Source organism: Elephas maximus, chromosome 9 (assembly GCF_024166365.1).
Source record: "Elephas maximus indicus isolate mEleMax1 chromosome 9, mEleMax1 primary haplotype, whole genome shotgun sequence".
Taxonomy (NCBI): domain Eukaryota; kingdom Metazoa; phylum Chordata; class Mammalia; order Proboscidea; family Elephantidae; genus Elephas; species Elephas maximus.
In genome coordinates this window covers 48918155-48932766 of record NC_064827.1, presented here as the reverse complement: position 1 = coordinate 48932766, position 14612 = coordinate 48918155, and the positions used below count along the sequence as shown (strand labels likewise).

General features: G+C 47.6%; 1 protein-coding gene across 2 annotated transcripts in view; it reads right to left on the bottom strand.

Moving 5' to 3' along the window:
• COL15A1 (collagen type XV alpha 1 chain) overlaps positions 1-14612 on the bottom strand; it is a 120836-nt gene that overhangs the window by 39806 nt on the left and 66418 nt on the right. For both annotated transcript variants that reach the window (XR_007518617.1, XM_049895496.1), the window contains exons 11-15: positions 14114-14254; positions 7632-7691; positions 6342-6440; positions 4914-5039; positions 4096-4158 (exon numbers count right to left, since the gene is read on the bottom strand). Coding sequence is in view for 1 of the 2 variants with exons in the window: in XM_049895496.1 (XP_049751453.1) it covers positions 4096-4158; positions 4914-5039; positions 6342-6440; positions 7632-7691; positions 14114-14254 (489 nt within the window). In the remaining variant the exon portion in view is untranslated. The remainder of the gene's footprint in view (positions 1-4095; positions 4159-4913; positions 5040-6341; positions 6441-7631; positions 7692-14113; positions 14255-14612) is intronic.

The window sequence follows — 14612 nt, the reverse complement described above, 5'->3', positions numbered from 1 at the left end:
GGAGGGGAGTCAAAGACTAACATGTCACTGGATCTGATGTTGTGTAACAACCCTGAGGTTGTGTATTTTCTTTCCCATATGTTTTCTTTTGTGTGTGTGTGTATCCTTTTGTGTTCTCTCGTTTGTTTTTTATTGTGGTGAACATACTTATAACAAAACGCTTGTTCTTTCAACATTATTCCCATGTGCAATTTAGTGACATACATTGTTTTCATCATGTTGTAAACCATTATCGTTTCCAGCTTTTTCCTTCACCCTTAACGGAAGCTCAGTGTCTCCTAAGCAGTGAGACTCCTTATCCCCCGCCCTCCCACCACCTTTGATGACCACTGATAAATGAGGTCTGTATACATTTGCTGGTTCTAGATCTTTCATATGAGTGGAATCATACAACGTGTGTCCTTTTGTGACTGACTTATTTCACTCAGTGTGATATTTTCAAGGTTCATTCATGTTGTAACATGTATCAGGACTTTGTTTCTCAATGTAATATTACATTGTATACATGGGCCACATTCTAGGTATACACCCAAAAAGAACTGAAAGCAGGGATTCAGATACTTGCACACCAGTGCTCATTGCAGCACTATTCACAATAGCCAAAAGACGAAAAAAATCTCAATTCCCATCAACGGACAGATGGGTAAACAAAATGTGGCCCATATATGTAAGGGAATATTACTCAGCCATAAACAGAAACACACGTTTTCTTTATTCTACATCCAAATCATATTCCTTGGTTTATTTTTATTTTTTCACAATGTCACGTGCAAGTTTCCCTCAAGCCCTCAGAAGGAAAAATGCAAATTTCTGAGTCTTTCGAGAGTCTGCTCTTACTTGAAGCATCATTTAAAAAAAAAAAAAAGAAACAACCAAACCCATTGCCGTTGAGTCCATTCTGACTCCTGGGGACACGTGTGTCGGGGTGGGACTGCACCTCACAGGGCTTTCAGTAGCTGTGAGCTTTCAGAAGTAGACTGCCAGGGCTTTCTCATGAGGCTCCCCTGGGTGGATTTGAACCACCGAGCATTTGGTTACCAGCCAAGTGCTTAACTATTTGCGCCACCTAAGGACTTCCGGGAAACCCTGGTGGCATAGTGGTTAATAGCTACAGCTGCTAACCAAAAGGTCAGCAGTTCAAATCCACCAGGCGCTCCTCGGAACTCTACAGAGTCACTATAAGTCGGACTCAACGGCAAAGGGTTTGGCTTTTTGGTGATGACTCCTGAGGAAGCATCACGTCCACACATAAATTAGGACACCTGGCAAATTTCAGAAATCAACAAACACACATGTGTTTTCTCTCCCAGAATTGCCCTGGGCAAACCTGCAGCACAGCGCAGGGCTGGTTCTCTGAGCAGCTACAGAGTGCACCTGTGTGGGGGCTGCAGCTGTGGATGTGGGTGTGAGACATTTTAAGTTCAAGACTCAGTGTGTAGGAGGAGTGAGGGGAGGGGGAGTTGGTAAGAAGAGGCAACATGAGTGTAGGTCTGTGATTTTTCCTACAAAATTTAATCTCTTATGAAATGGTACATGTAAAATGAGTTCTGTAAAGCCTGGCAATTGTTTCTTTCCTCTTTTTCTGAGAAATGATCTTCCGGGAAAATCAAGTACTGTTTCAATTAAAATAAACACACTTGAGAGCGCACAGAAATGGGGAATTCAGTTCAGTGAAGAGGATGGTGTCTTTTGAGTCAGCATTTTCCATGCCTTCATCCAGGTGGAGTGTGCAGAAGAACCCCACCCCCATCCAGCTGGGAGGGCCCATCCCTCCATGGAATTCCTTCCTCCACAGAATTCCAGTCAAACTCAGGACTCTCCCACTAGCATGAGGCTCACTGTATCTTTATTGCCCCCTTTTGTTGACATAGCTTATCTCATCAACCACATTGGGGGCATCCTATGGATAGGAACACTGTCCCCATCCTTCCGCAGCACCAGCTCAGGGCGTCCAGACAGGGTCCCAGAGAATGAAAGTATGAAAGGCTTCAGGAATGACAGATTAAAATGGTAGATTATCTGAGAAAGTTTCCCTCATTCATCACACGCTAATATTGGCCTGTGCAGACTCTTAGGATACAGAGACAGTGCCCCATGCTCCATGTTTGCCAGGATGGAGGGCAGGCAGGTAAGCTAACAGCTTTAGTGTCATTGGCTAAGAGGGGTCCCAGCAGAATAAAAGCTGTACTGATGGAGAGTAGAAGGAGGAGGAATATTTTCTGCTCGTCAGCAGTCAGGGAGAGCTTCCCAGAGGTTATATCTCAACTGGGCCGTGGAGGATGAGGAAAAGGGAAGGACATCCCAAACAGACAGAAAACCACGTGCAAAGGCCAGGAGGCTGAAAAGAAGGGCATGCCCAGAGAATTTTGGTTGGCCTGGCTTGTGGGTATGGAGGCCATGTGAGGGAGAGGTGGAGATGGGCTAGGAAGGCAGGTTAGTGCAAATGGTGAAGGGCCCTGAAGGCCTGTTTGTAGGTTATTTGCAGGGCTTCAAACGGGTTCTAAACAGTTCAGTCATTGCCGATGGGAACAAGGGCAGTATACGTGTTGCACAGCAACCAAATCTCTTGCACGTTGGATTTTGACCCGAGTAGGATTTTTTTAGGAAACAGGTGGAGCCCTGGTGGCACAGTGGTTAAGTGATACAGCTGCTAACCAAAAGGCTGGCAGTTCTAATCCACCAGCTGCTCCTTGGAAACCCTATGTGGCAGTTCTAGTCTGTCCTACAGGGCGGCTACAAGTCGACATCAACTCGATGACAACGTGTAGGAAACACGCAGCAGCACCCAGCTCAAAGAGGGCAGCTGACTGTGCTGCTTTGAATGTGTGTTGCTCTCCACAGTCCTACTGCATTGGAAAAATTTCAAGAGCCAAGAATCCAACCTCCCACATCAGGAAACTTTCAGGAACCTGATACTAGAGACTGGGTTATTGGCAGGACTGTGGAGAGCAGCACACATTCAAAGCAGTGCATTCGGCTGCCATCTTTGAGTGGGGCACTGCTGCCTGTATCCTTAAAAAAAAAAAAAAAAAAAAACCAAACCCATTGCTGTGGAGTTGATTCTGACTCATACTGACCCTTTGGGACAGAGTAGAACTACCCCATAGAGTTTCCAAGGAGCACCTGGTGGATTTGAACTGCTAGCCTTTTGATTAACAGCTGTACCACTTAACCACTATGTCAGCAGGGTTTCTGCCTGCTTCCTATGCAGAAACAAGGGCAGCATATGCATTTCATAGCAACCAAATCTCTTTTGCATTGGATTTTGACCCGGTCTGTTTCCTAGTCAGGTCAAAATCTGATGCACAAGAGACTTGGTTGCTATGCCATGCACATGCCGCTCTTGTTTCCATTGGCCATGACTGAATCACTTAGAACTGGTTTGAAGCCCTGGTTATTTGTGGTTACCAAGGGCAGGTGGGAGGGGGTGGAAAAGGGGACTCGCTGCTTAGGAGACACCAAACTTCTGCTAAGGGTGAGAGAAAAAGCTGGAAACAGATAATGGTGATGTTCGAAAAACATGATGAATACAATTAATGCCACTAAATTGCACATGTGAAGAACGTCCAAATGGCAAATTACAAATAGTTAGGGCTTTGTCCCGTAGGCAGCGGGGAACCAGTGTTGTTTCCTCAGTGGAGAGGGCAGTGCCTGGTGAGAACCCTGCTACAGGAAGAGAAACTGGGCAGCTGGGTGAAGGAAGGATTGTGGGTGGAGAGAGTGGGGCACCAGTGAGGAGCCAGATGCCAGAGGGTGAAGTCCGAGCAGCGTGCAGAGAAAGATGAGGGATGTGGAAGTCAGATTGGGTAGTCTTGGCAAGTGACCAATTGTGGTAGGAGATGGGGAGAGAGGAGGAGTTAGAGAAGACTGTTTTTTAGTCTGGGTAACCAGGTAGATGGTAATGCCCTTCTCCGAAGCTGGGAACACATGGATAGAGATGCTGAATTCAGGTTTGGGCATAATGAGTCCAGTGATGGCTGAGAGGATCAGCAGGGGTGACATTCACATAAGAGGGAGGGTCAAGCCCGGAGATCAGAGAGAGGATGTATGGCCCCAGGGGCTCCCATGTGCTGGAGCCCTCCCACCTTCTGTTACCTTCTCCCCTTTAATCCCAGGAAGTCCGGAGGCTCCATCAAGTCCAGGCTGTCCTTCTGGGCCCTGGGGAACATCAACAACAGCAATCAGCCCACAACATCTCTGATAAAACCAAAAAAACAAACGCATTGCTGTCGAGTCGATTCTGACTCACAGCAACCCTATAGGACAGAATAGAACTGTCCCATAGGGTTTCCAAGGAGCGCCTGGTGGATTTGAACTGCCGACCTTTTGGTTAGTAGCTGTAGCCCTTAACCACTACACCACCAGGGTTTCCATCTGAGATAAGAATAATAAATAAACTCTTATTGGAAAAGAAAAAGGGGGGCAGGGTTGGGGGGACCCAGTGGGTGAGGCCAGTGAGCCCAGGGCTTTGTGCCAGGTCCCAGGATGTCCTCAGCCACAGTGTGGCCACTGCCAGTTGTACACCTCTGGACCAGTGCCCTTCACTTTCTGAGTCACGTTTTCTCCTCTGTCAGGGAGTTCTGGCACAGTTGGACTGGATGGTCTCCAACAGTCTCCCAGTCCAGGCCCAGTGCTGATATCCTAGGATTCTATGATCCTACATAGTCTGTGTTTCCTACACTGACTAAGATACAGCAGCAAAACACTGTGTAGGATGATGCTTTTCTTGGTGCGACCTCTCATGAGTCTTAGTAATGATTCAATGAGGAGGATGTCTGTTTGCAAACATTAGCTAGCTGCTCTTTCCCTGTTGTGTGCATTAGCCAGCGCTGAGGGTCTGCAATGTGGACACCCTTCCCTGGCCATAGAAAGCCCCATAGCTACAGGGATGGGAGTTGACTTCAGAAACTCACTGGGGGCCCAGGTTCACCAGCAGCTCCATCCTTGCCAGGAGATCCGGGGGGCCCCATGAAAACATCAGCTCCTGGTGTTCCTGGAATCCCGGGCAAGCCAGGTGGGCCCGGTGGGCCTGGGGGGCCCTGGAAAACAGACATTCTTAGAAATGGCTAGGGGGAGGGCAGTGATAAATATACACTGAGCACATATGTTCTGTACATCCTCTCCATTCCTTATAACAGAGGCAGGGATTGGTATTTCCATTTTGCACTTGGGGAAACTGAGGCTTATGAGATGATGTGACTTACTCAAAGGTTCGCACTCACATAGCTAATTAATAGAAGAGCTGGCATTTGAATCCAGGTCTTCCTGATCCTATTATTTTATGTTTTCTCCCTAGATGTGCGTAAATAAAAACCTAATTAGTCAACAGAGGAAGGAGAGTCAAGAATAGGAGAGGAATATAGAATGAGTGTCTAACTGCATCCATGAACAACTGCCTTCTCTGCTATAAGACCAGAAGAACTGGATGGTGCCCAGCTACCATTACTGAACATTCTGATTGGAGATTCCATAGAAGAATCCTGATCAAAAGGGGGAAAATGTAGAACAAAATTTCAAATGCTCACGGACTCCAGACTTTCTGGAGCCATGAAAGCTGTATGAACCCCTGAAACTATTGCTCTGAGATAACTTTAAACCAAAAATATCCGCTGAAATCACCTTAAAACCAAACGAGTTTAGCTTAACTAGTAAAAAAAAAAGGTCTGCCTTGAGCATTATGCTCTTTTAAGAACTATCTATATGGGATCAAATTGACAACGGCAACTTGAAAGATTAGATAGCTGCAGCTAGAGAAGGGAGGAGTCCTTCCAGGCGTAATTCAGAGAGGGACGAATGGAGCCTCAGCCTTGGGTAGAGGCCAGAGTGGGAAGAAGTGCCAACGAGGGAAAAGGGAAACAGACAGGAACAGTGACCTGGAGAGGTAAAGAGAGTGTAGTCTTAGGGTAGGATTTCAAGAAAGATCTGGAAGCCAAAGTGTGAAATGCTACCCAGAGAAGAGGTCTCTCTAGTGAGTAAGGGGAGAGAGTGGGGGCAAAAGCCAAATTGTAGGGGTGACGGTCAAGTGGTCCTTTTGCTAGAGGTTGTGGTGGAACAGCCTGTTCCAGAAGGCTACCAGGGAAAGGAGGGAAGTGAAGAAGAGGCCCTAAAAATGAGGTCCAGCTCATGCTCACTTAAAATGGAGCTCATAAAAGTAGAAAATGTCAAACATGTGAAACCGTAGAGGGAAAACTATAACGAACGCCAGTTAGCCCATCACTGGCCTCAGCAATATCAGTGATGGTCAATCTGGTTGCATTTACAACCCAACCACCACGTCTCTCCCTTCTGGATGATTTCGAAGGAAATCCCAGACACTAGGTCGTTTAACCCATGTAACTCACTCTTAACAGCTCCTCACTGTGCACCAGGTCACCAGAGCCAGAGCCCAAGTCCAAGTCGGAGCCCCAGGCCAGGCCAGAGCCCTCGGCCTCTGCTTCCTTCTAGAGAGAGAAAAAAATCTCAACTTGGTTTCAACTGCCACTTTCCAAGGACAGCCATGTTCACTAAAAGTTTTTCCCATACTCTGCGGCCCTATGACTTCTGCTCCCAACTTTTCTTCCGGACTTTTCTCCCACGCCTTTCTACAGCTACCCTCCTCTCTCGCCCCCTCCTAGGTGTGCAGAGGACACACGGCCAGTCCTCTACCATATACCCTCTCCCACTTCCTCAGCCTCTTTTCCTGCCTTTCAAAGCCCTTCTCGTCCTAAAGGCCCAGTTCCATGGTCACTTCCTTTGTGAAGTCCTCCCCGTCCCATTTCCAGGTGGAATCATCCCTCCTTCTTTCTGTCCCCACCGACCTCTGTTGAGGTCTCTATTGGGCACCACAACCACTGGACTTGAAGCTTAGTTTTACTTGTGCCTATCGGTCCTTCTAGACTAGGGCATCTCAAGAAGAGGCCCAATCCTGAGACAACTCTGGGTGCCAGTGCCCAGCAGGAGGTCTGGCCCCAAGAAGCCACTCAGTGCATACTTGTTGAATGGTATCAAATTCTCCCAAAGAAGAAAAGGGAATTGCCAAAATGTCTCTCTGGTACTTAATTCATGAAGACAGGAACCAGACTAAGACTAATTCAATCATTAAAAGCATATGTATTGAGCACCCGTTGAAAGGCTGGGTTGTGGGGTTATACTGGGCTTAGGATGGTCATGATGATATGTGTAGGGGGGTGGGAGGAGGAAGATGCTGATGCTGGAGGCTGATGCCATTGTCCGAGAGAGGAGGAGACACTGCTCAGTCAGGCTCGGCGGGTCCCGGTGACTCACTGGGTGGATGTGAAGGAAGGAGAGGGACCACATGTGAAGGTTTCCTTGTTTCTCCCCTGATGACCAGGTAGATTAGTGCCTTTCCCAGTGTTGGGGACCACAGGAGGAGGAGTAGGTCTGAGGACATAGACGTTAAGCTTGGTTTGGGATACGCTGAGTTCGAGGACCCTGTGGGCCATTCAGGGCCCAGGATGTAAGCAAATTCTGCTCCTAAGTACACTATAGGGTCAGGTAGAGGGGAAAGCCCTGAGCTCTGTCTGGGCGGTACTGTGATGGCTGCCATAAAGAATCTTCAGCCTGCGGCTATTCTTACTGCATCCCTGGCTTCTGCAACCTGTGGGTGTGACAAGCATGGGTGGGACTCTTACTGTGGGTCCAGCAGGCTCAGCAGGTTCAGGGAAGCCAAGAAGTTCTTCTTCAGCATCAACCTAAAGAGAACAAAATGGCCAATGAAGCACTGGGCACCCCCTCCCACTGCCCCTTTTCCTTTTGAATAGAAACTGTTCATATTTAAGACCGGAGTTACACAAGACTGAATAAAGGGACTGTCCTTTACAGAGACAGCCATGGGGGTGCCTTGGCCCACTCAGGCTAGGGAGCCCTTACTTTCCGTACCCACTGGTGGGGTGGATGGGGAGAGGTGGAAGGGCTGGGCAGTGGAAAAGTGTTACACGCATGCCCCTTGTCATCTAGGATTTCCCCGGCCAGGCCCAGCATGGGTTCCCCTCTGGTGCCTGTCTTGCTCACCCAGCTCCTCCCACCAGCCTTGCAACCTTAAAAAAAAATTGCCAGTTGAGCTGGCTTCAACTCATGGCGACCCCATGTGTGTCTGAGTAGAACTGTGCTCCATGGGGTTTTCAATGGCTGATTTTTCAGAAGTAGATCTCCAGGTCTTTCTTCCAAGGTGCTCTGGGTGGCCTTAAGCATCCAACCTTTCAATTAACAGCTGAATATGTTAACTTTTTGCACCACCCAGGGAACTTTTAAGGGTGCTTAATTATTCACGGGTCTGCCTTGCCCATGACCATGGGCTCCTGGAGGGTAGGCAGTGTGCACGAATCGCCTCCAGGTCCCAGCGCCTGGCACACGGCTGATGCTCAAGAAAAGCTTTTAGAATGGCAGAAGCACTCATTTGCAAAGGAGAGTGAAAGAATAAAATGAGGAAAAGTGGCATCCCAGAAGGCATTTGGTTGTCAGGAAGAAGCCAGAGAGATGGCTGCTTTCATAAATAAGGGGACAGAATGCACAAAACCACCAAGAAAGAGTAGAAACGTGGAGTGTAAAATCCCCAAAACGTGTGGTATGACGTCCCCGCTCACATTCCCCTGCTGCTCAGCAGATCCTGCTGAAATCTGAAGTCCATTTTCTCCCAAAAAAAGCCACTGAGGCAGCCAGAGGTAGAGAAGAGTGAGGAACGCCCTCCCCAGGCCCCCAGCCCTCTCTCTTCCCTATAAATGCTGCAGGCAGACTCAGAAGGCACCAAAGAGGAAGCCCTGTCTGCCCTAGGGTTGGGTGGGGGGTGCCACAGTCAAACAACTCCCTGGGTAGCCCTGGGGAAGTGAGGTGGGACAGAGGGCTAGGGCCAGAGTGGAGAGAAGAAGGGTCCCCAGAGGCAGCTGAGTTGCTGCCTGTGGCCAAAGCAGACCGTAGGCAGGGCCCCCAGGATATGGGGATCCTTGGGCTGTGGGCACATCCCCTTTGCATAGTTTCACAAGAGCAGTTGTCTCAGTAAGAGGAATTTCTTATCTTTCTGTGGTGACCGACATCAGATGAAGTCTTTTCATAAACTATCACCTCCCTTTATCCTGACTATTGTCCTGTGGGGTAGTCATCACCACCCCTACTTTACAGATGAAGAAACTGGAGCAAAAAAGTGGTAAAAAACTTGCCTGAGGTCCTACAGCTAACAAATACACCCAGGTCTGTGGGCCTCTGAAGCTCTGGTTTGGCCCACGCTTTCCAGGAAGAAAATCAGAGGCAGTGACTGGAGCTCAGACACAGAGCCCCAGAATCAGAAGGACCCTCCAATTCTATATGGGGAAACTGAGGCCTTCAGAAGTCAAGGGACTTGGCCAAGGTTACCAGTTGCTAAGGAGATGAGACCTAGCCAGGACACAGTCCCATGCTGCTTGTGCGATTCTCCTAGACTCTCAATTCCATCTCTGTTGGGCTCAGTCCCCTTGCAACTCCTAGAATTACCTTAATCAGAACTGACTAAATTAACCCCAAATAAAATGCTCAGGGCACTTGACTGGGAGCCAACGTGTCCTCCAGAACAGCCACAACACAAAGCTTTTCTCCTTTGGGCCCAGCCTGTCCTTTCATTCCCACACGTCCTCTTTGAGCCTAAGACAAGAAGATGTGGTTAAAAGTCGGTCAAAGTGTGCTTGGGACATGGAGCTGCTGAGCTCTGATAACACTGTCTGGTCTGGTGAGTGGCTGTGTCCACTGCACTTGGCAGATAATACTCTCCCAGGTAACTGTTAGCTAAACAACCAGTGGGAAGGCCATGGTATCTGAAGTCACACAGACCTGACAATCAGTTTTATCTTCTACTAGAAGTGTTCCACAAACACAGATTTTGAAATATATGATTTCATTTTAAGGACAATGTTCCTTATATGTTGTCTAAAAAGCTCTAATATATAGTCTGTCCTTAGAAATGGAATGACCTCATTTGGACCACTGTGGGCTTTGCTGCCCAACTTCTGGTTCATGTCTGAAGATGGGTGGTTGCAGACAGTGCAAAGAACAAGGGCAGAAAGTCCAGAGACCAAGACTCTCACCTCTACCCAACCCCTTGGGAGCTGTGTGACCTTGAGCAAACCCTACGCCTATCTGGGCCTCAACTGCAACTGAGCATGTACCATATGCTAAGTCAAGCTTTTGTGTACTAACTTAGTTAATCCTCGCGACAACCCAAGAGGTAGGTACTCTGATTTTGATAACGGTTTTCTGCATGAGTAAACTGAGAAAGGGAGCAGTGAAGAAATTAGTCAAAGACACTGACCAATCCAGGCTTGGACCCTCATCCCACCCACTCTACTGTACTGCCTTGGCTGACTCTGACATTCAAAATGATCCTAAGGATACTCCACAGTGGGTTCTTTCATGATTGTTTTTACTGTGCTTTTAAACTATCTGCTCAGGATTCGAGGCATCCGTTTTATCAAAGGTTCCTGAAAAATTCAGGCACTGAAGTGGAGATATCTCATCATTAGTTATGTCCCAGGATGGAATGCTGCGTGGGTTTTTTCTATTTTTCTCTTCCTGGAGATTTTTAAAAATCTCATAAGCCCCCAAGGTAGAAAACAACCACCCACAGTTCTACACTTTGAGGCAACAACTGTTAACATTTAGGATATTTCCTTCTAGTCCTTTTGGATGTGCGTATTTTGAAATAGTCAAGACCACAGAAGACACTCAAGTCTATAACCAACTTTTTTCACTTAACATTATATGGTAAGGATTTCCCCCCATCATTATCTACTTCTAATAAATATAATTTTAACAGCTGCATAATATTTCATTGTTTGAATATACTTTACTTCAATTAATCCCTCTATTGTTGATCAGAGCCCAGGTGGTGCCATGCTTAAGAGCTCAGCTGCTAACCAAAAGTTCAGCAGTTCGAATCCACCAGCTGCTCCTTAGAAACTTTATGGGGGCAGTTCCACTCTGTCCTATAGGGTTGCTATGAGTAGAAATCGACTCAATGGCAATGGGTTTATTGTTGATTAGTTAAATCATGCCCAATTTTTCTCTATTGGGCAATACTGAGATCAACATGCTTGTACAAGAAGACTTTTTACATCTCAGACTATCCCCTTTAGAATCAGTTCCTAGAATAGACATTTCTGGGACAACAATATGTAGTTTTTAAGGTTATTAACATATGTTGACAAAGAGCTTCCCAGAAATAGCAAACTCATCTCTCCTCCAACCAGCACTGCTAGGCTCACTAGGCCCTCACCAAGCACCAATTTCTCAAAGAAGAAAATACAAAGGATCTAAAGGACAACTGGCCCAGCTTCTTCAACAAGTGGCAAAAAGAGAAAAAGAAGGTGGGACACAATCACAGATTAAAAGACTTAAGAGACATATCAACCAAATACAATGTGTAGACCTTGTTTGCATTCAGAGTCTCAAACTCACTGTAAAAAACCAAACCAAACCCATGGTCATCAAGTCAATTCCGACTCATAGCAACCCTACAGGACAGAGTAGAGCTGCCCCATAGAGTTTCCAAGGAGCACCTGGTGGATTCAAACTGCCGACCTTTTGGTTAGCAGACACAGATAGCTCTTAACCACTACACCACCAGGGTTTTCAGGCATTTTGAAAAAACAACCAGGGTATTAGATGATTTGAAAGACCAAAACCAAACTTATTGTTGTCAAGTCGGTTCCAATCCATAGAGACCCTAAAAGACAGAGTAGTACTAGGCTTTCCAAGGCTGTAAATCTTTATGGAAGCAGACTGCCACATCTTTTTCCCACAGAGTGGCTGGTGGGTTTGAAACCGCCAAACGTAGATTAGCAGCTAAGTGCTTAACCACTTCACCACCAGGGCTCCCTTGATTTGAAGGAAACATTGTTAATTTTGTTAGATGAATAATGACATGGTGGGGGAGGAGAGGCCCCAGATCAATATATTAGCAATGTATGAGAAAAATGATATGATGTTTGGGATTTATTTTAATCTATTCCAGGCCTCCCCACTCCTCTAAAAAAGACAGTGGTAGGAGGTAGGACAGATAAAACAAGATTGGCAAAATGTTGAGAGCTGTTCAAAGTGGGTAATGGGTATGTGGGGGTATATTATACTATTCTAAGTCCTTTTGTGTATTTTTTGGAATTTCCGTAACACAAAGTTAAAAAGGGAAAAAAGGAGAACTGGTACTATCTAAAGGTGCGGTTGCCAGTCACTAGGGGAAGCTTGGTCAGGGTGTTTTGCGTAGATATACCTTGGGGAGAGGAGCAGAAAAGGGGTTTAAGTTTAAGAGTCACAATGTGTGCACTGGGGGCCACAGGCACAGAGCTAGCCCAGTGGGTCCCGGAGCTGGCTGCCCACTGAATCACCTGGGAGCCTGAGCCCCAGCACCAGTATCTTGCTAACTGGTCTGGGATGGGACTCAGACACTTGTACGGCTTTAAGCTTCCTAGGTGTCTATAATGTGCAGCCAGGGTGAAAAGCAGAGCCCTTGTTCTTCTCCCTCCTTGTAAAGATGGTGACACTGAGGCTCAGGAAACACCCTGAATCAGTGGCATCCCGGGAAGCACAACCTCAGCCTCTTGGCTCCAGGCCCGGGCCTTTCTGCCACACCACACTCTCACGGATGAGAACATCAGTAGGTGAGGTTCAAGAGCAAGAGCTCTGCCGGCCAGCCTGCCTGGGTGCCAATCCCCACTCTGCCTCTTGGAGGGATGCCCTGGTGGGCAGGTTACTTCACCTCTCTGTCTCGCTTCCCTCACCTGTCAAATGGAGATCATTCGCCTTATACCAGAGAGTAGGGGGTGTGATCAAATTACACGAATTTGGAGTACAGAGTGCTTCATAAATGTCAGCTCACAAACAATTTATTTCCTGTTCCATTTTGACCGTGAATTCCTTGGGGACAGGAACTAGGTCATCTTCATCTATCTCCAGGTGTCTGGACTGAGGACCCTGAGTCGACGCCCCAGTTTGTGAATTCCTTGGGGGCAGGAACTACGTAACATTCATTTCTATCTCCAGGTGTCTGGACTTAGGACCCTGAGTTGACGCCCCAGTTTGTGAATTCCTTGGGGGCGGGAACTAGGTAACATTCATTTCCATCTCCATGTATCTGGACCGAGGACCCTGAGCTGATGTGCATGGAATCAGTGAACGAATCAACAAACGCATGGACCACTCCAAATAATGAGACAGTAAAAAATGGAACAGACACAACACGTGATGACCACGGACCAGTAGAAGAGGCCCTTGAGCAACGAGCATCCAGGAATCTCGTTCTCAGACCTTCTGTCCCACAGCCTCTCCCCCTCACTGGTCAGCCCTGAAGCCCTGTGGCTGACAGACCACATGCCAGTAGCTTGAGTCATGGCTTTCAAAGTGTCTGCGACCAAGTGTTACTCCGGGACCTGATGAGGCCACGCTGGTCACCAGTGGAGTGTTTCCTTTAAAAATATTCACATTTGAAGAACAATTTCATTCCCTGAGTCACACAAGCCCACGCTGAGGACTAGCCCTGGGCTTCCTGTTTCTGAAAGACAAAGTCACAGCACTCAATGTGGTGACCAACGCTGTGTGTGCGCAGAGCTTTCCAAACTGCCCTCCACACATTCTGTAACTGGATTTCACAGCTGCCCTCTTTTACAGATGAGGAAGCTGAGGCCCAGAGCAAGGGAAAGATCTGCTTCAGGTCATTCAGCTGCAGCCCAGAATCACAGAACCTCATGTGTAGTGGCCACCTCTCCCCACGCACCTCTGATACTCCGATTTCCTCTACAATCCCTGCCAAGTCCTATCTGCTTTCACACTTTCAGGATGGGGATCTCAGGACATTTGAGATGGACATTGCGTCTTTGGACAATCTTCCTGCTAGAAAGTTCTCATTCCAGTTAAAGAGGTGGAAATTCGGGACATAAAGCCAGGTCTCCTAGATTTCTACCTCTTGCTTTTTCCTCTACAAATTGCAACTTCCTTGAGTCTTCTCCTGGTCCAAGTCCCTCGAAATGCCCAAATTCAGAACTTGGCAAACCAAAATGAAAGTTCACTTCCAAGAAAGCCAGGGCACTCCCCACCCACAATTCTGGCCTTTCTTTCTTCCCCCGTAAGATTTGCCGAGTCAAATCTTCATGCCACTTACTGGAGTGACGGCCCTTTCAGGAGCAGCTGTGGGTGCGGGGAGCGGCGGCCCACCAGGGGGCGCACCGCCAGACTCTTCTCCCCAAGCCATAGTAAGAGGCTCCTCTGTTCCTGCTGATAAATCTTCCTCGTCACCAGAACCCTGGAAACAAGACCAGCACGGGGAATCGGTCACCTCACCCACTATGCAACTTGTGCACAGCTGCCAAACCCAAACCCACTGCCATCAAGTTGACTCCGACTCATAGAGGTCAGGGCATTTTAATAATTGCCATTTCTGTGATGCTAGCCCAATTTCAAAACACTTCTTACTACAGCTTCTTTATCCCCAACATGTTCACAGACTCACAGGCTTGCACATCTCCTCCAAGGTGCACTCCCCACACCCAGCGATGGGGAGCTCATGGCCTCCCCAGCAGCCCCTTCCAGCCTTGGGCCGCCCTGCCTCTGGGGAAGTTCTTCCTGGACAGTTAGGAGAAAGCAGGGTTAAGACTCTGACT